Here is a 21,109-nt window from a genome sequence, read left to right on the forward strand (position 1 = left end):
AAAAAAATCGCGATGATCGATACGCAAAGATTAGGTCCTAATTTAGTACCCTGTTGTACACCAGCGAACTTTCTATGCATGCGTAAGTATTGCCCAAAAGGTTTGTCAGACAACACCTTCTCACCACCAAGACAAATAAATACAGGATTGTTTTTATTTAAACATTATTTTCTAAGTGTTATTTAAAGGTAATGCCAATCTGTCCCTGGTATTCCGTAGCGATCGTGTCTTGTGCAATAAATTCTTTAGCGTGCTTGAAACACAATGCCTAAGGTCGGGGAACGTTACTTTTTTGTTCTTGTTCTGGTATCGGGTTGTATCATTGAAATTATTTGCAGATATTAAGATATAGTAATTTTATAAAACGTGTCAAAGTAGGCATTTAAATAACATTTATTTAATATTGTATATATATTTATAAAATTCTTGATTTTTTTTGCGGACGTTACATTTAAAACAACTACAATGGAAATGGGCTAGACATACCATAAGAGGAGCAGATAAATGGATCTAAATTGTAATTGGCCATAAAAGAAAAAGAGGGAGTCAATGTATAAGGTGGGCCGATGAAATAATGGAAATGTTTGGAAAGACCTAGACGAGATAAGTGTACAATAAAGAAAAATGGTGGACCATGGGGAGACCTTTACCCGTAGACACACAGAATCGGTTGTCGTAGATTAAGAAAAACAATAGTTATAATGTATATATTTTGGATTTCTGATCAAAATATATACATTAGAACTATTGTATTTCTAAGGCTATAAATAAATATTTATAAAATATAATAAGCGTAAACAGATATGAATAAATTAAAAATAATATCTTTATTATTAAAGACACACTGCCACACTTTATAAATGTGTACTAATTTTCTTGTTATGATTTTTTAATATACATATATCTATACTTATTATTATATAACTTAATAGTTTTAATGTACATTTTATATTTATTTTACGTGTTTAAATAAAAGATATAAAGCATTTGTCATATTTTTCCTATTTTTCCTATTTTTCTTTCCTAAGGATACAGACTAACTGTCCCATCTTACAATATCCCCTAAGGCGTAATCCCTATGTCCACTTGACAGATGGGAGATCTAGTTCGCACTAAGACTTATATCTGAACCCTAAAACCCCCAGTGGGCTCCTGAAAGGCGACAAGGATTGTCTATACCAATGTCTATGTAGTTAAAACCAACGATCTCGATTCGAATGGACATTTATATATACAGGAGTCAATCGTTTAGTGGCGTGGTTCAAAATGCAATATATGTAAATCAAAAATATATACATGAAATAATACATCAGTTCTCGATATCTATATTATTATAACGCACTTACGCAATTAACAGAAAGTAAGAAACGCAATTCTTACACGTTCATCATCAAATTCGGATCAGATTTGTCAAATTGAGAACGGAATGAAAAAAACCAAAACAAGGGGATACCCCACAGACACTTTCAAGACACTACAGATAAATTGTTTTAATAGCGAATATTGAGTACACAGATATATGACCATGAACATTTTTATTCGGTTGTGCCATACCGCACATGTTTATGGTAATGTGTCGATGGTTAGCTCAAGGGCATAATTTAATACGTAATTATTTTAAAGGTAAATTACATTTTTTTTAAATGCATTTATAAACTGACCATATATTTTATTGATTAGTTAATATAAGGATAATGTTGAATATAATTATTTGATTGAGTCTATTATAGCTTGTTAGTTTTTAGAAACGATTAGCCTAGCATTAGTAGATATTGTTTTCAAATACATTTAATAAATAGCAATTTTTTCTCCATTTCACAAGACCTAAACTATTCTTTATTTGCATATTTCTAAATAATTTTAGTTATCTAAAATCTAAAACCTTTGATTGTTAGTGTTATAAATGGTAGGTATTTAAATTTATAGTTTGTAATATTTCAACCCAAATATTTCAAACTATAAATTTTATAACATAAACATTGATTGATTCGGAATCAAACCATTAAGTAATAAAACATAGTTTTCCTATCATCGCATGAGTGACATTTGAAGGAGAAACCATTCCTAAAGCACGTGTTAGTCTAACTCGATTAAACGACACACGTTCAGTGGTGAAAGTCAGCGAAGGTCATAGGACAAACTGTCACTTGTTTGAATCCTATACAAATATAGATTAAAACTTTCGCTCTCATTTCCTTACATAAAAAAACAGTCTTTCGCTGACAATGATTGCTAAAAAGCACTCTTACGTAAATACTGAAAAAAGGTTGTGGTTATATTCCTCAAAGTAGTTCTATTTATATAGTAATCGCGTCAACCGAAAACAATATTTAATCTATGGATAGTATGATGATTAATAAATATGATTAATGTATGAAAATACGTTAATTTAAAAGCAGTATTTGTGTCACGCAACTCGTAAATACCGAAATTCTTTAATGACATATTTTAATCAATGCTTTAGTGATTATGACGTCACTTTGATTTGCAAAAACTTTATGTAAGAGAAAGTTGTAAATGTAGGCTTCCATAATCCATAGTAAGTTTTAGTAACTATAGTTTAGTATTTAACTATTTGAGAACCTAAAAAGGCAAAGGCTATAGTCATATTTTTTACGTACCAAAGTTCCTTACAACATTTATTTCATTAAAAATGTAAAATACATCAATAATTTGATAACTTTTCAAACCATTTAAAATCAAAACATACACTAAAAACACTGGCAGCCATAACACATCACGAAAAAACTCCCGATTTGTCAAAAAATTAGTGGGAACTTTGACAGTTAACATCCGACGTACGTCAGGCTTTCGCGCGGGTCCGTGGCACACTACCGTAGCGTCGTTGCGTTGTTAAGACCGGACTGACAGCCTAGTTTCCAAACAAGCTTTTCATCAAGAACAAAATGTTTTTAATATGAAACTGTACTTGATATAGGTTAATTGGAAAATAGTACGGTGTTTACTTGAAATTCCTTTCTCTCTTTAAATGTGCGTCTTTCGATTAATTGAAAACTTCGTCTTACAAAGGGTCCATTAATATTTTTATACTGTATATAATAATAATAATATATTAATAATAATATATTTATTTATTTTCTCACAAAAACAAAAACATATAAAAACATATACAAGTATATAACTGAATAATTAGATACCTTACAGATTGAAACGATTGCCGAGAAAGAGAACCTTGTTATAACACGTCGGCGTAAATATAGCGTTTATATGGCATAATTGTCTTAGTAGATCAGCCTCCAGTGCCTGACACACGCCGTCGACTTTTTGGGCCTAAGACATGACGGTTTCCTCACGATGTTTTCCTTCACCGTTCGAGCGAATGTTAAATGCGCACATAGAAAGTCCATTGGTGCACAGCCGGAGATCGAACCTACGACCTCACGGATGAGAGTCGCACGCTGAAGCCACTAGGCCAACATGGATCTCAAAATCATATTTTTACATTTACTATATAATTAAGGAGATAAGTTGAAAATAAACTTTTCAAAAGCGGAGAAATTCTCCGCATAATATCCTTTAATAATACATACGTAATTATCATATTCCAGAATGTATTTAAAATCATTTGCGAACATAAAGCTTTAGAGTCTACAACATTTATGCAAATGCTGGGAATACCTAATTTAGGCAATTAATTCAACAATTACGGTTTGTCTGCCTAATGTTGTCATTAGATATTGTATATTGACGCTCGTTTGTTGTGATTTAATATTTGATATTGGTAAAGTATTCTTCCAAAAAAGACCCTTCCTGGGAATGGCCCAGTGGGAATATAAAAGAGAGGATGCCCAGAGACCTGGGAAGATAAAAGGGACTTTATACATTAGGTTGTTGTCTATTAAGACACACAATTTGTTTAAGATAATCTGTTTTCACTAAAAGATAACGGTTTTATGATCACCTTTTTGTGTTTATTTTTAATTTATATTCAGGTCAATAGGCACGGTGTAAGGTTCAATAATTTATATGAAAAACAACACTCGAATTACATAATCATTTTACACAGTAAATATTATTGTTTATCTGTATTTTTTGCTTACGTCAATCAAACGTCAAAGCCTACCGCAACGTGTTTTTGTGCTATTTATCTATTTTTATAATAATATCTATTTTAATACAGTCTGAATTAAAAAATGCGAAATTTCAGACTTATGATAAATCTTTCTGAATAGATATTTTAGACGTATGGTTCGGACGTTTTTAGGTTAGATGGAGACGCGGGACCCATACATATTTATAAATAGATAAATCTGTCTGGAACATTTATATATCATTGGGTAAAGGTCACATGAGAAACCTTAATTATTTTTATATACACAAACGTTTTGATTCTGCCTATGTGCCTAACCACATAATTATGTAAATTTGCAATTCAGTGTTTAAAAGCAATTTTAAGAAAATCATTTTCTTCAACTGGCTTTTACAGTTTAATAGTCTTCGCCAAGAGCCTGGAATTTCTATAGAACTGACACTGCGTGGAAATATTTAAACATAAATAGGGCTTGCGGAGCCATTTTATGAAAATTATCTAGATTCATTTTCCTGGAATTTGACTTTAATCGTAGAATCTTATCTTACTCAATACATATATTATACTAATTATTCTAAAGTTATTCAAGTGAAATAGCCCAGAGGTATCAAAAGAATCTGTTTATCTTTTTATGTATGTAATTATACGGTACCTTTTAATAATATTCATTAATAAATACGTGATTGACTATTTAAGTATTTACCAAAAAACTATAATCGTATAACAGATATTTGGCTGGAAAGATTGGCTAGATGGGCAAAAGGCGTACATAGATGGCGCAACTAGTTATTAATTAATATAAGTTTTAGTTAGGCCTAACCTCCAAAAGTCACGGGTATAAATTTTAAGATTATCGTAGCTGCTATTGATTTGTGAGATATAGTTTAAAAAAGTGTACAAAAAGAATTGCTTTCTGGCAAATTAAAGTACTATTGGAGTCATTTCAAGTAAACATTATTCGGAATCTACACCAGGAAAAATTTTATAGTATACAAAAAATCTATATATATAAATGGTATTGAAAAACATATTTTATGACCGCTAAAATCGTTGGATCTCAAAGGCATATTGAATATTCAACAAAAAAATGCATACTTTGAAAATAAACTAAAGTAATCGCAACCATGTCGGCTATCGTCGTCATTATAATACACGGCACAAATATAATTCTTGCAACTTCGATTTTGTTACCTTTGGAGTAGAGTTTTAGGGCGTGGGTTTCAAGCACAGGATCTAATTAAAGAAGTTGGCGTCTGATAGGTAGTATAAGTGAGCTGGTGGTTTCCTCGCTCATCGAATAAGTATCGAGATACAGCGAGGTAATGCTGCCAGAATTTAAGTTAAACACAAAGGTACACACTGCCACAGGGCGCAAACTTTTTAAATTTGTTGTAATTGTCTTTTAATTACTTTTTAATTATTTTTATTATTACTATTTGGGTTAAGAAAATTGTTACGATATTTGATTGTTATGTATGGGTGTTAATAAATAAATCATCAAATTGAAAGCACAAGAGAGTCCTTGAAGCTTAAAAAGTTTTTTTGAGGAAATCATCGCAGCCTGAGCGTTGGTTCAAGTTTCTAAGCAGGGTTCAGATAAACAGAATATCCACCAATTTAAAAACCTCTACTAAAAATACATCTAGTAAGTTATAAATATTATGGAAAGATAAAACACAAATGGTATGGTAATATTGCAAGTTATCTCCCGAGACGCAAACACATAAATTATTGTTTATCGTCTACTTTATAGCGCATTGTTTTTAAATTTAACTAAACTAAGACTTTCATATTTCAAATTTCACGTAGTTGCAACTTCCTATAATACAAGTGGAAGAGATGACTCAGAGTATCTTCAATTTATTTTGCTGCTATTATTATTAACACTTCTGTACAATGTTAGCTCTGTGAACTGATGCAGTTTAATTTTTCATTGTAGGCAATCTCAGTAATAGGTTCATTATCCAACATCCACATCACAAACGCCGTCTTTTTAAATCAATTTACAACTACAATTATTTGAACACTGAATCAATACTAGAAATCGGTACTGCAGGTGCATTAATACATATGTATGATATTATTATACATATTTATATATATCAAGATACACGGATAAAAGGTAGACGTTACAGACAACTATCTGGAAAGGACCTAGGGGCAGGAAGAGTGCGCTCCTCAAAAGATAGGTCAAATAGAAGCGGTAGCAGGAAGAGAATAGAGAAAGAAAGCCATGGTCATATTTGAAAAAATCTAGAGGAGGCCTTTACCAGTTAAGGGGTTCCGATCAACAGTACTGAAGGAAGATTTACAAGAAGAAACAAATGTCAAATGGATATTCTACTTTTAATATACTTACCATATAAGGTAAAGGTTCAGTAGACGTTCATCGATTCAATATAAAAATGTTTATGGATTTTATATCAAAGTATTTAAATGTACTATATTTTACACTTTATTAAAATTTTGTTCAGCGACTCTCATTTCAAGCGCACCCACTGTAAGAGTTTTACATGCAAGACTTATTTCAGAGAGTGTATTAACTTTTCTTAATACACGCTGTAAAAGATCCTGCTTTTTACTTTTTATTTATTGCGAAAGGAAATTTTTATGGCTCACTATTACTTTTCTTCTCTTAAATTACCCTATATATATCCTATTCATTTACAATTCTACGATTTGCTTTTCGTAAGTACGTAAATTGGATCGATTGTTGTAGTGAGCAGTATATTATATATAATTACAAAATAATAGGGAAATTTTTAACCACTTCTGGAAAGTTTTTCTGAATTACACAGAACCTTATAGGTACATATATTACCAGAAACTTATTGGTATCAGACAAGGGTTAGTAGGAGAAGTAAGAGTAATCGTTCATTTAATATTATCTTTAAAAAATAGTTGTAACTTATCATGTATGCAGTTTTGTGAGAAATAAATAAAGGTTATTTAATAAAAACTATTCTTGGATAATGGTTGATAACATATACCAAAAGCAGTTGTATCGCCATTTTTTGTTATAATTAGTGTTTGTTTTTCTTAAGAGTTTAAACTAGCAGACGCAAAGTCGGAAGCAGCTGCAAGTAAACATAACGCACTATTCGAGGCGTTATAATTTTAATTAAGCCACCATTCGCTAGAGTTCATTTCAACTTGTTGAGAGTATACGCGGAAATAACTACGCGAAATGTATTTCAAAATGGTCGGAAAAACTCATTTGAGATCACGTATATTTCATATTTAATTTATTTTTTCCGTTTCATGTTTTGCTATAAAAACGGAATGTTAAATGTTTAATTTTCATTTAATTTGACCAAGAACATTGGTGAAATTAATTTTATTGGACAAATTTTTATTTCAAGTCAAAATTTGTACAGAATATATGGTTTGACAGCACTTGAAACTTCAGATACCCACTAATGCCGTTAAAAACAAAAACTACTTTTCTCTGATGTGCGCAGACCAGGGAATTTATAAATTTATTCTTCTTCTTCATCTTGTAGTGCTTCTCCACTACTGGAGGTTGGCGGTTAGCTCGCGATACCCCTTATTCTTAGCCAAGCGCATCAGCTTTTCTAAGCAGTCAGTTCTTTCTGTCCATTCTCTGATATTCGGAGCCACGACTTACTCCTTCTGCCAGGGCGTCTTTACAAGAATTAGTGTATTAAAGCAAGTTAGTACTCTAACTTGCTTTTATGCACGTGACAGAGAAATGATATAATAATCGTGATAACGTAACGGCGAATTTCGTATAATTAACTCGTAAAGAAAAAAAAAACGTCACACACACATTACACACTTAAAATGTACCTTATTCCTTTTATTTCCATATTTTTTAGTTATTTTTCTTTTTTTTTTGTTATGAATTTATGTGTTTCGATAGTAATTTATGTTATGTCAATGTCTATTATTATTTGATGTAAGACTGATTTCTACGAAGTACAAGCATACTGAACTCAATTTTTAATTATCTTAAATGTCTTCTCATCGACGAAATTACTCATTTTACCCGATTAATTGACGACGGGAAAAACGTAGCAAGAATACTCAAAAACCAGGTTTAGTATTGAATAGTAAACTTTGGTAAACCCATATTGATATATTGCTAATCTTAAAATATGCAAATTAAAGAAAAATTTAAAATTCACACAACACCATTGTATTAACATCACCTCAAAGGTCTTATAAGCTCTTTGAAAGCTCGGCTAAGCAAACATGCTTATCTAGTAATAAACTTAACTTTCGCATAGTTAAGTGGAACGGGTAACCAAAGTTTAGAACTAACCGCAAAATGCTTTGTGAAACAAAATAGATTATAGGCTGGTTGTTAAGCTTTCTGATTCATTTACAGTAAGTAACCGAAACAGCCAAATCGTGCCCTAAGCTAAGATTGACTCCGAAAACTTACTTATGAGCGTTTGTTGGACTAGTCCGGGTTCATACACTTTAACTTTTACTTTCCCAAACTGAAGGTTTCTATTATCAGCAACTATAAACCATGATGGAAAAGCTAGCTGCTACACTAAGGCTGGTCAATAGCTCTTAGCCACAGCTGGTTCATTCAAATTCAAAATCACTTATTCGTATAGGTAACACAATGTACACTTATGAACATCAAAAACGGAAAGTGTATGAAATGCTCCTAATTTTACATTTACTACCAGTTCTAAAGGGCGTAGAACGGAAGTGAAGAACTGGTAATAAACTCTCAATAACAATAAAATATAACATATTAAGACAACAGACAAAATATAACATTTAACAAACTTTAAAAATTCTTAAAACGAGAACAGCGTACGAATGAACAAAAATGTAAGATAAATTTGTATATGTTAATATTTCATTTCTGAAAGCTTTGCCGTTAACGCTTACATATTTTAAACAATATGTATGAGCTTTACCCTTACGAATAGAATCTGAAAGAATATTATGAATGCTTTTTATTCGTAAGCAATAAATACTAGGGAGTGTTAACCGTGTTTTACATAAACTTTGAACTCATTATCAAACAAGTTGTCAACGAAAATTTCCACAATTAAGCTGGTGAGTTCAGTTTTTATTGTGATGATTAATTATTAAGTCTAATATTCGTGAAGATGAAATTATTTTCCTTTATAATAATCCATATCGTTTTGAGATATGACTAAGAAAACATATACTTTTTTTAAAAAATTAGAGAAAAAGTAAAAGAGTTTTTGCCGCACACAGCCATGTGGAACCAGCTGCCCACTGAAGTATTTCCGAACCAATTCGACCTTGGGTCCTTAAAGTAGAGAGCGTATCAATTTTTAAAAGGCCGGCAACATATTTAACTATTACATAAAAAATACCGCAGATACATCTTGAAAGTCCTCTTCAAAAACTTAATAAATTTCTTTGAAATATCCCCATTATGACATAGACCACGTGAAGGAGAGGGTTTACCGTTTGCTTAGGACTTTGTTCATTTTAAATAAATAGTATTATCGTTTGTCAATTTTTTTTCTGTAAATCGCCGTAAAATCAGCTGGTAAATGTCAGTATTATACATTTGTCATAGTGATTCAAACTTAGACCTGTTACAAGAATACCATAACACAAAATTTTTGTAACTGAAAGCAATGTATTATCGCTAGCACATTGCACATCAATCAATTATTTTTGACTTTTTCTCCTTTTACCATAAATTAAGTTTCTTAATTAAATTTAAACAAACCTGGTATTTCTTGATAGACTCCATCTGTTCTTTGGTGACATCATGAGCTGGTGGCCTCGGGGGTGCATCCCTGGGTACCTCCCGGGGTGGTACCGCTGGAGCGATGCCCTTCGCTGTGCCATTCATCTGCTGTAATATATTACTCTATGATTACTCTGTACAGAGAGAACTGCTATGGGTTCCCTGGCCATTCTTCTTAAAACCAGACCATTTTTTGATAGTCTGTAAATGTAGGTTCAACTGAGGTTCATAAGCACATACGTGTAATTGAGAATCATTGAATTTTAACATCATGCAGTGCCTTCTAAACCGAACCAAATTGCTGAAGAATACCAGAATTTTAATAAGAAACCATTTTTTTATATGTAATAATCGAGGGCTTTAAACAGGTTATCATTTCATTTACATACAGCAAAAACCTTATTACACCGTGTTCAGAGTAAATAAGCAATAATAAATATATCTTCCGAACCTAAACAATGTTGTTGAGATTCGAACCTTTCATACAACATATAAAACGATAAGTGATTTTTACATAATCCAATAAGCATATATCCCAAGACATGCAAAAACTAAATGTAAGTAATATACAAACATACAAGAATCCTCTGAAAAATAAACACATTATTATACTTATTAGCAATATCATTCTCATAGGAATACAACCCAGTATTTAAAATAGTATGTGTACATAAATACATTATTATAAATTACATAAGTTTCATAGAGTAACGTGCATCCAAATTATTCAAATTATAACTAGGACGTATTTGTTAAATCAGCGCCATCTGTTTTCATTTTTTAACTCAATAAAAAAATTTAAAATAGCGACATCTGTTGGAAGAGTAACGGCCGATGCAAATAGTTTAATAGATAATAAGATTACAAATAGAAAGAGCGTTCGTGCAAAGGTGTTGATGATATGATTATGGTTTAGTTAAATGATTAAGCAATTGAAAACCTCAAAAATAAATCAAATATGTAGAATATTTTAGCTTTAAAAAATACAATTTAGCCGATATATATCTTAATAATTTACACTTTAATGTTTATTATTTTACACAAACATCCGTAGCATATTGTCTATTTCTTTAACACATGTAATGCGTCAATCGTTTTGTTTTTATATATGTAAATCCATTTTGCATAGCTGGCCCAACTGCTCTATGTTAGTAAAAATTCTAAAAAGCTTCATGTTATTTTAATAAAGAAAGTGAATGTGAAATCAAAAAGCGTAACTTTCTAAGTGAATATGCAACATCTTGCAAAGTAAATAATTCATAAAGGTGTAACAATTTTAATATTTTTCTAGACGGACGTATCTTTTATAAGATACGTTTCCTCAGTAAAGTAAACATAAATGTATTAAGTACATAATACGTAAATGGTTTAACTTAGCAAATATGTATAGCAGATTCATGATTATGCAATTAAGTTAGTTAAATACGATATTTCTTCATTTAATTTAATATCAGTTAATCTGTGTTACATTGCTGCAAGCATATGAAATACCTGGACAATGTTGCATTTTCAACTTAACTTATGTAACACCAGATCAACTAATTATACTTCCCAGAAAATAAATTTAAACAGTCCTTAATACATACGATAGTCAAGTTCTAACCAACAGTGATAATGTACATAAACCTTAATTTCTAGGTCCCAAAAGCACCGATTCCTTACCAAACTAACCTTGCGATCTAACCCAATGGCCACCACCAATGAAAGTGCAGTGCATTACCTGTGACGCCACGCTCTTTCTATCGCTTGGGGGATATTTTGGCGTTGTTTTCACAATCTGAACAAAACTGTCCGGGACATCTACTGCCACTTCCCTTCCGAGCAACACTGGAGTCGTATCGAAACCTGGCGGTAGCTTGTACGATGCGTAGACGGCTTCTCTGATCAGAACCGAATCCGTTCTAGCAGAATAGGTCACACCTTCTCTGCAATCCAACAGAGAGTCGTCGCCGTTGGATATCAAGAGTTGAATTTTGTGATCGCTCAGGTTGTGCGTGGCGTTGGAAGCTACAGACTCTGATCTGTCTGATAGCATATCGCATTTGGTTGTTTCGGAAGAGTTCTTGCTCTTCTTGCTGCCGAAGCTGAGTGAATCTGAACTTTGGGGTAGTGAAAGGAGCTCGATTGTGTTCTTGAAGCTTCCGGAACCGTCAGAACTCGGACCTGATATATTCAGGCTTTGGAGAACGGTGCTCTGTTTGCTCCCGAAGGATGTTCCCGAACCGCCTGATGATAGGAGAGGTTCTTCGTCCCTGGTTCGGGCGCGTACCTGAGGGGGCCTTGGTGGAGGGTAGCGCGGAGGTGTTTTGTTTCTCGCGATGAAACTGTCCGGTACGTCCACCGCCATCTCGCGGTGAGGTCCTGAAATTTAAAGGAAAAGTAAATAATGACACGATAGAAATCTTAAAAACTTAAAAACGTACTGATACATTTTTATGGCTATTACAATCCGTCGATTGATTATTGGCACACTTTTCTTATTATTAGGATTAAGACGTCCATCTCAGGTACTCAAAAATTGATTGACATAGGTTATTGGGTTTGGGCGTAAGACTACAAAAATCTTCAATAAAACGTTCCAATAGCAAAAGCAAATATCACATAGCCAAAAAATCCAATTAAATACATTTGAGACTGTCCTTTTTTCCAAATGAAATAAAGCATAATTAGTAAACGTAACAATATATTTTTTTGTTTATTTCTTGAAGGTCGTTTGAACCACGACGTCAATTTATCAAATTTCACGGCACTTGAACTCAATGTCAGCAAAAATAATTATCTATTTGTTGAGACGTCGTTAATTAATTTTTCAAAGTCGAAAGGAAAATGTCCAAGCACCAATTTGCATTCGAAATTAGTTATGTCCTTCATAATGAGATTTGGTGTTTCGCTTTTAAAAAAAACACCTTCGGGTTGAAGTTGAATATAAACGAAAAATAAAAGCACTATTTTACCGATAAAGTGTTACCTTTACTTATTCAAACATCTATCAAGTATATATATAAAAATTAATCCCTATTTCCCTTGGTCGGCATAACGCGTGAAAGACTAGACCGATATCGCTAATTCTATCTCTAAAAACATATAAAATATTGTTTGTGGCATTCATTTTGAAAATCCACGTTTTTCACTTAGTCAGTTATATGCCGCGTGTTTTATTTATATTACAATACATTAAGCATTACACGTTGTTTCTGAAACATATTTTTTTAATTATACTAATTCGAAATCAATATTCATAGTTAAGAGAGGACAACATGTATCGAGTCAGCTAGTTTATTATGTATACAGTATATGTAATTATGTATATATATGTAATTATGTATTGTCCATATATTAAGTAATGTGTATATGATTAAGACAGCAAAGATAAAGTTTAAGATTCAGAGTCGAGGCAAAGCGCTAATTATGACACTCGCATGTCAAATACGTATTGATTTTGACAAATAATAGCCTGATTTATTTTGTTTCTAATAGCTCTTGTACATACTCATGACTGATATGTATAAATACACTTATATGAAGTCTATGGCCGATGTAATGCGTAAAAGATAATCATATATTCCGCACCAAAACTCGTTTAATTATCAATTCAAAATAATAATTAACCGTGTAACAGTAAATTGTATTTTTTATCACAATACCGTTATTTACCATGACTTTATTGAAACTAACCGGTATCTGAAGACAGTGAGAGCATGGTGAGCATGTCTGGCCCGTCATCCGGCGGTCTCTTCTCCTCGTCAGCTCCCACCACTACGATGCTGGAACCCGACCGGCGCCGCGGTCTGAAACGTTACGCACATTATTAATATAGAAATTTAATTAAACGCTTTTGCTCTAGAAAGCTGTTAGATTTATACTTGTTTGATTAGATACGGCGCAGGCGCTTGCACAAGATCATAAACTTAATGATAACAAGATACTGAACAAAACTTCTTAATTGTAAATTTATTACATCTAGTGCTTAACGGCAGTCGTGGTCGGCGAGGGCATCATAATTTTCACGACAATGCAAAATCCCTCTTATGTCAATAGTATTAAAAATGAAAGAATACAATTAATTGTCTGAAGTAGATGGTCGTGGGAAAATCTCATTGTAATAACATATCCGATATTCCGCAATTACTTGATGCTCAGTCCATAATTCCAGGCCTTTTCCCTGCAAATTTTAAGCCTCAACTTATGACTGCACAAAAATTATCTACATACGAATCTTCCAGCAGTCAAAATATATTTTTGGACAGAATATTCGTATTGTAATGACAGTTTAGCAAAACTTTAATTTACTTGTCTGTCCCTTACATACAATCGAATTAAACTTAAACGTTAAATAATTTTCCAGTGTAAATAATATATTTATATACAGAATGCAAGATGGCCCAAGGTTAGCGTGGAGCGAAGGGCGCGACGACGCGTGAAGTCATGCAGTGTGCTCACCGCTTTATGTAACGGTTTAGAATTTTAAATTTGTCCATCGTGTTCCACACTGTAACTTTGTCCATGTGTAACAGGTTGCGTCAATTTATTCACGCTATGTCCATTCAATCTTAGCCCACAAATTAAGCATATGACAAGAATATATCTACATTAAATTTTTTTACAAAGAAATATATTTTTGTAACTTAAATTCCTTTACATTTTTTTGTTTAGTCTAAGAGTAACCGATGGGTTAATAGTACTGTATATAGAGAGTCGAAAATTAAATTTCTATTAATATGACAGTTCGTGTCGACAAATTTTTATACAAATTTAGTTTTCGACTTTCAACATGCCAGGAGTGTTAAGGCATCTTAACTAATCCCCCAGTGTAATAAACATTAACGCACCCTTCTCTGTGGCCAAATAAAGTTAGCGCACGAGATATTTTTAACTGAACCCGATATCCTATTAATCCTGTATATTAAAAACATATTGTATTTTGGCATAGGGAGTGATAGTTCTAAATCTGCGAAGTTTACCTTCTCATATCCTCTAATGAAATCGGTTTTAATTCCGACATTTTTAATGCCAATAACAAAGTCTAGCTTAAAATCCATTTTCGTCGAAGGATTTGCAGAGTATTCGTAAAGGTCTAGCTCGAATATTGTCAAACGAAGCGAATGATTACAGCCTAATACCGCCCGGCTTACATTTATTGCCGCTTGGGAAGCTGATGGAATGAACACGATTTTCATTTAAGGCATACGAGTTAGCGAATTACGAAAATTATGAACACATAAGACATTTAAATTATATTTTATTTTTATTTATGTATTTACAAAACACACAAAAAGTGACCAAGAATCTCCAATAAAAAATTTACACATACACACGAAATAAAAGCAAACATATTATATAGTGTACCTATCTAGGTAGGTCATGGGTCCTAGGTGACCATAAAAGTATTACGTAAGCAGATTTACTTAGCTTACTCTTGCTGACAAGAGGAAGTAACCAAAGCTGTCAAAAATAAGATGACATAAACCTATTTTTTTTTGTAGGAATCAAGCATAGACAATGTGTGGGTAATATGTGTAAAAAGGTAAATATTCACTGTTGATGTAATCACCAAATAAGACCCTTTTATTTAGAAATATAATAATCATTAATACATATTATAGTACATATTAATCTACTTTAGCTTAATATAATAAAAGATAAGTCGCTGTCACCTCTGCTTTGGGACCATTTTCCACCAGCATTCCAATTTTGTCAGCGTATGTAGATACGTAAAATAAAACCGTAGTGACACAATGGTAGGAAACTGAATGAAATTTTCATATTTAAACACTGGTTAATTTCTGATTTTTAAACAAAAAACTGTAATGTAGGTCAGTTGGTTTTTGTAGTTCTCTGTTCAAAATTATTACTTAAAAATCTCTAAAAGTAATTTCAAGGCAATAGAAGCCTTGCTTCTGGTGTTTTTATGATGAAGCAACTGGTCAGGAGACTCTTTAAGTGCATGGTCCAAAGCTTCCGTCATCAACGCGACGAATATTTAGTGACCATCGCAATCTGTATCGCTATTAGACCTTTATATTGAAGTTAAAAGGCAAGTGTGAAATGTTATTAAATATCGTCATAAACGATTCATCGCATAATTTTCACTGTAAATCAAATTCCATAAAATAACCCGAAACACACGAAACACTTAAACATATCCGATACAAATTTCCCCTACATCGAACCTATAAATAGGCGATTGACGCTCGAGTAAGTATCGCTTGACAAAGGCCGAATTAGGTCAGGTACCTGCTACAGGTAGCATTGTCACTTCCGCTTTAGAACTCTATTTAAAACTCACTTGACAACCTGTTAGCTCCATAAATCAAGAATCTACGAAGAGGTAACTGGTTACAATCCCGGAGAAAATGCGTTATAATGTTAATATCGCGTACTCTTAGTATGGGTAAAATAATGTAATATTTTTTTGAAGTGTAGATAAGTGGTATTGTTAAACTAGACTTTCTATACATTTGTTAGTGATATTTTATAATAGATAATAAGGTAGGAAATACCATACATACGTAAAATTGAGGGCGCCTTTTTTTGTATAAAACCAATTAGAAAACTCAGAACAAGGGGTGTTGGGTAGGAGGGTCATTTATTGATATCACTCATGGAGACTCAATGCTCAGTGCTCGCGAGTCCATTGCAAGCTTTTTAAGAATTTTTATGCATTTTTATTGAATCTAGCTGGTAGCTTGGTACCTAGTTCCAGTACTGTATTACTTGTAATTAATCATTTATACTTTACTTAAAATAGTCATGTGTTAAGAATGAGCAGTCGGACTAGTAGCTTCTCTGAACGACTCTCATCCTTGGTCGTAGGTTCGAGCCCCGGCTGTGCATTAATCAACTTTCTGTCTATGTGCGCATTTAACACTCTCGACGGTTGAAGGAAAACATCGTTATAATCGGCTTAGAATGTTGATCACCTATTAGAAATGATCACGGCACATAAATCTGAATCCCAGGCCCAAAAGGCCATCGATGAGTGCATGCATACGTTACAAAAAGTGAAATCTGTAGTAATCACGTCTTTTACGACCTAAACATAGTTTCTAAAAATACACACAATTACCATTATCACTATATGTCGAACAAACTATGCTAATTAGGTTTTGTTTTACATGTTATCAAATCGGTGTTATCGCCTGAGCAATGTGTTTTAATACACAGCGCCATGCTAGATATCAACAGGAAAATATTTGAATTGAATCATTGAAATAGACAGTGATTCTGTAAATCAGGTTTTTCGTAGTACCTAATGTCAAAAAATATAATTTTAGCAAAAAAAAAACACTCGAGAATTTTTTGGTTATGAGATGCCCGGCAGGCATCGCAGCCCGTAGGCACCAATATTTAGTGGGTGCGTTGCCGGCCTTTGAGAGAAGAGTACATTCTGCCTCATACCAGAGTTCGCTAGTTTGCAAAAGAAAATGCCCTGTGAAACGGACTGTGGTAGACTTCCAGCCATCAAGGTCATGTTGATGAAATTTGGAATTGATACGGCTCTTACGGTGTGGAACCAAGGCTCCTTTAGTGGTATCAACCCAAACGATTCTTCAAAGCACTAACCATAGTACACAAGCCGATTAGTTGGGGATTGACAATTCGATAAGCACTTCGTTGATTTGGTCAAAAGGAAGAATTTGGTGCACCAGCCCAGAGTATTCCATATGAGACTCGCACTTTAGTCTAATACAGTGAAATATTGCTTAGCCCTACATTGGAGTTTGGTTTTTCCTCCAGATGACTGCGGAATTGAACATACATTTGTGCATTTAGGCTTTTGGGTTTTCATATAAACAATTTCACTTGTACTATTGAATGAACCTTCTAAATTTTACACGGTTATTAAGAATTAAGTGAAAGTCCTCATTGTTATAACCACCTAGATTCTCGACTAATGTCAATATAGCTTCAGCTAACAATGCAACAATAGTCTCAGGGCTACGAGAAGCGAATATAAACCAGGCTTTCTATAGGGTTGCCTTACATCAATAAGTTTTTGATACCGATAAAGAAATGTAACCAGTGGCGCTACAACCTCTTTAGATCTGGGATCTCAGATTTCTGAATCGGTTTCATGATCATTTTTTTAAGATTAAAATATGAGCGATTGCTAAATTCGCATATAGAAAGAAAGCACATCTGGGGATCGAACCGACGACCACAGGGATGAGAGTCAAACCACGCACTAGAAATGCCCTCTTAAAAACTAAACCAACCTAATAGCACTTTTGTGTTTACGCTGTGATAAAAAGAAAGTTCTAAAAACAGTACAATGAGTATTTGGAAAACAAAATATTCCTTTTATTAGTGTACTTATGGAAATTGAATACTAGCTTATTTCTGGGACATCGATGGCAAATATTGTAGGCTTTTCTCGCGCTTTTTAAGGAACAAGAATACTTAAAGTTAAATATTACACCATATAAAACACCGCCTCTAGACTGAGTGTCCAAAGGACCATTCTGCCCGTTTTCCCTCTGTTTTAAAAAAACACTTAAGTGCGTTGCCGGCCTTTAAGGTAGTGGTAGGGCTTAAGGGTTTAAAAAATTATTTAAAATTATACTTTCTACTTGTAGTTTGTGTGTATATATAAATCACGTACCCTTTGTTAAGATTACCCTTGAGATGAACATTGGCAGCCCTATACTGTTCATGATTCAATTGACGTGATATCCAACAATGTGTGATGTGTTCAATAATGTTCATTGTTTTATAAATTCCGTTATCAATGAATGGCTTAGCTTCTTACTAACTGCTAACTGAACTGAACTCTGCAATATACGTGTGTAGTTGCTGCAAGCAACGAATTGGAGAGCTGCAATACGACATAATGTCGTCTTTAATGAATTAAAATTCAAGAAAAAATCAGGTTAAATTAATTGATCGTATTACTGTTATATCATATACAGATGTCACAATGATATTAAATAAATTTAAGTGGAAATGGGCGGTGAACATGGCAAGAGGAACACGTTGTGCAAGAAAGTATGAAACAGTTGCCCAAGGTACAAAAAACGGAAGAAACAGAAAAGATAAGCAAGACCAGATTAAGGAAATAGCTGGCGACTAATGGCGGGATTTGGAGAAAGACTTTGACAAAAAGGGGACACAGATATCTAGAAATATAAGTCATTTTTTAATATTATTACATAAATGAATAAATAAGTATATAATGTTTATAATTTAAGTTTTCTTGGTTTTTCTATTTCAGATATTTTTTGTTTCTTTATAAATATTGTTTAGATAATCCTGATTCTTTGTTTGTTGTTTATTGTGCGTATTTTCTTTAGATCTCAATTCATATTTTTTTCCTGTTTTCCATTAACATTTTTTGATAATACTGAAAACGTGTTTCAAATACAAATATAGACTATACAATACTTTGTCAATGTTTCTGGTCCAGATTTTATCAAACATTGTAACATTCATATCTATAAAGTCCTCCAACAATGGACATTGTGTTGGACAAAACTGTTCTCGAGTCCTTCTCACGTTTGTTATATTTCATATTTCGTAAGCTTTTGATCGGTTATATAACACCATTAGGGATGTCCACGACTTCGTTACTTCGACTACTACTTTGATAAATCTGGTGGAATTAAAGTTTGTCAAATATTTCTATGATTCTATAAATAAATAAAACATGTAAATAAAAGACCGCTGATGGTTAACGTAAGCATTTAATACTTTGTGTTTATTTTAGTTATTTCGACTGTGTATTTGCGTGTTGTTCCCAAGAGAATGTAAGTGCATGCTCCTATTTCACCATGCAGATAGAGGATCTTTGACAATCTCAGACAAATCTTTGGTTTTAATTTATTTTATTATTATTTATTACTTAAGATGTCATGTGAAACGTTTCGTAAAACAAGAAAAAAACGATGGCGATTAAAAAGAGTGGCGGTGATTTCATTGCCAGTTCTTTTCTTTCGTTCTACGCCCTTGATTTGGAACTTTGATGTTTTTAAGTGTCCATTATATTACCTATATGAATAAATGATTTTTGACTTTGACTTGTGAAAATGTCTAATCTAACCTTTTAATAAGCTTAATTATTTATTTATATACACCGTATTAATTTATACACAGAGAAAACAAAGTCACCGTCACATATAGTTAGCCGTTTAATCGGTATTTTCGACATCCGGGTATAATAAAACTTTTCCGAGGAAAACTTATTCAATATGAAAGTTGTGCTGCAACCACGTGACGCGAGTATTTTATGCGGGGTATAAGCCTCCCATTATAAACGCCAAGTTTATAAATAGATTTTTATTATAATAGAACAGGGGGAAAATGGACCACCCAATGCCAGAGGGCTCGCGAGTACGTTGCCAACCTTTTTAAGTATTAGTACGCTGTTTTCTTAAAGAACCCTAGCCTAAAATTTATTAACTATTTTATGACTTTAATGTTTTAATGACATCTTTATAAAACAAATTATAAATAATAATAAAATTAAAAAAAAATCTTTATAAAAAAACCAATAAATATAATAATAGTTAATTTATTTTATTTATATTTCAAGTACACATCGCTAAGCGTGCATATAAACAAGCATGATGCTCAAAGATAGGCATGGTATAAATGGTTGTAGTAACTTTAAAACCAAACACTTGACGATAAAAACAGTGGTGGAAAGTACTATGACAGCTCTTCTTGCTTAATTTGGGTACCTAGTTACCAATATTAAAAAAATATTTTTATTTGTTTGAATTAAATATCAAAAGTAACGAAATCAAAATATTACAACGCATAGGCACTCCATAAGGCTGAGTACAGGTGACCGTGTATACGATGCCTAATATATTCAAAATGTTTGAACAATGCATTCGCCGGTTTACAAACAAAAGCCTGAATGGCAAACCCAAAACAAGTATAACAGGTTTAACGGAAGCGGGCGATCTGATCACGTTAACGTCACATCCGTGCGTAAGAGACAGGGCGAGCCTTCTCTGTCTTAACACAGCTGATTCTAACGTATACAATGTAATTTTGATACAACACCCAATTCAACATAATATGAATAGACTTTTAATAATTAATACTACGACACACGTGCAGTCAAAGCGCCCACGACATCGTTTAGAACAACATACCGGTTATATTGACGAAAATCAAGGCTCTCGGTTGAATTCTAGTGTATTAGGTTCTTAATAATAACGACTATCGCTTTTACGACCAATTATGAGTAGTCCATTCAATGTCATTATAACAGATTTTGACTGTACTTATAGACTATAAAACAAATTTTTAATCTGTAGAGAGAAGAACCGTTTCATTTGAAAATCGAACAATGTAAATCACCAACAGCTACGTAACAGAAAGCCTTAATAAAAATT

General features: G+C 32.8%; 1 protein-coding gene across 4 annotated transcripts in view; it reads right to left on the reverse strand.

Moving 5' to 3' along the window:
- Positions 1-21,109, reverse strand: part of LOC110991626 (protein PALS1) — a 77,180-nt gene that overhangs the window by 27,530 nt on the left and 28,541 nt on the right. For 3 of the 4 annotated variants that reach the window (XM_022257066.2, XM_022257067.2, XM_022257070.2), the window contains 3 exons: positions 13,443-13,555; positions 11,488-12,128; positions 9,747-9,875 (listed from right to left, as the gene is read on the reverse strand). In XM_022257066.2, the coding sequence (XP_022112758.2) occupies positions 9,747-9,875; positions 11,488-12,128; positions 13,443-13,555 (883 nt within the window). The remainder of the gene's footprint in view (positions 1-9,746; positions 9,876-11,487; positions 12,129-13,442; positions 13,556-21,109) is intronic. The other variant, XM_022257068.2, reaches the window with a different exon arrangement.

Source organism: Pieris rapae, chromosome 6 (genome assembly GCF_905147795.1).
Source record: "Pieris rapae chromosome 6, ilPieRapa1.1, whole genome shotgun sequence".
Taxonomy (NCBI): domain Eukaryota; kingdom Metazoa; phylum Arthropoda; class Insecta; order Lepidoptera; family Pieridae; genus Pieris; species Pieris rapae.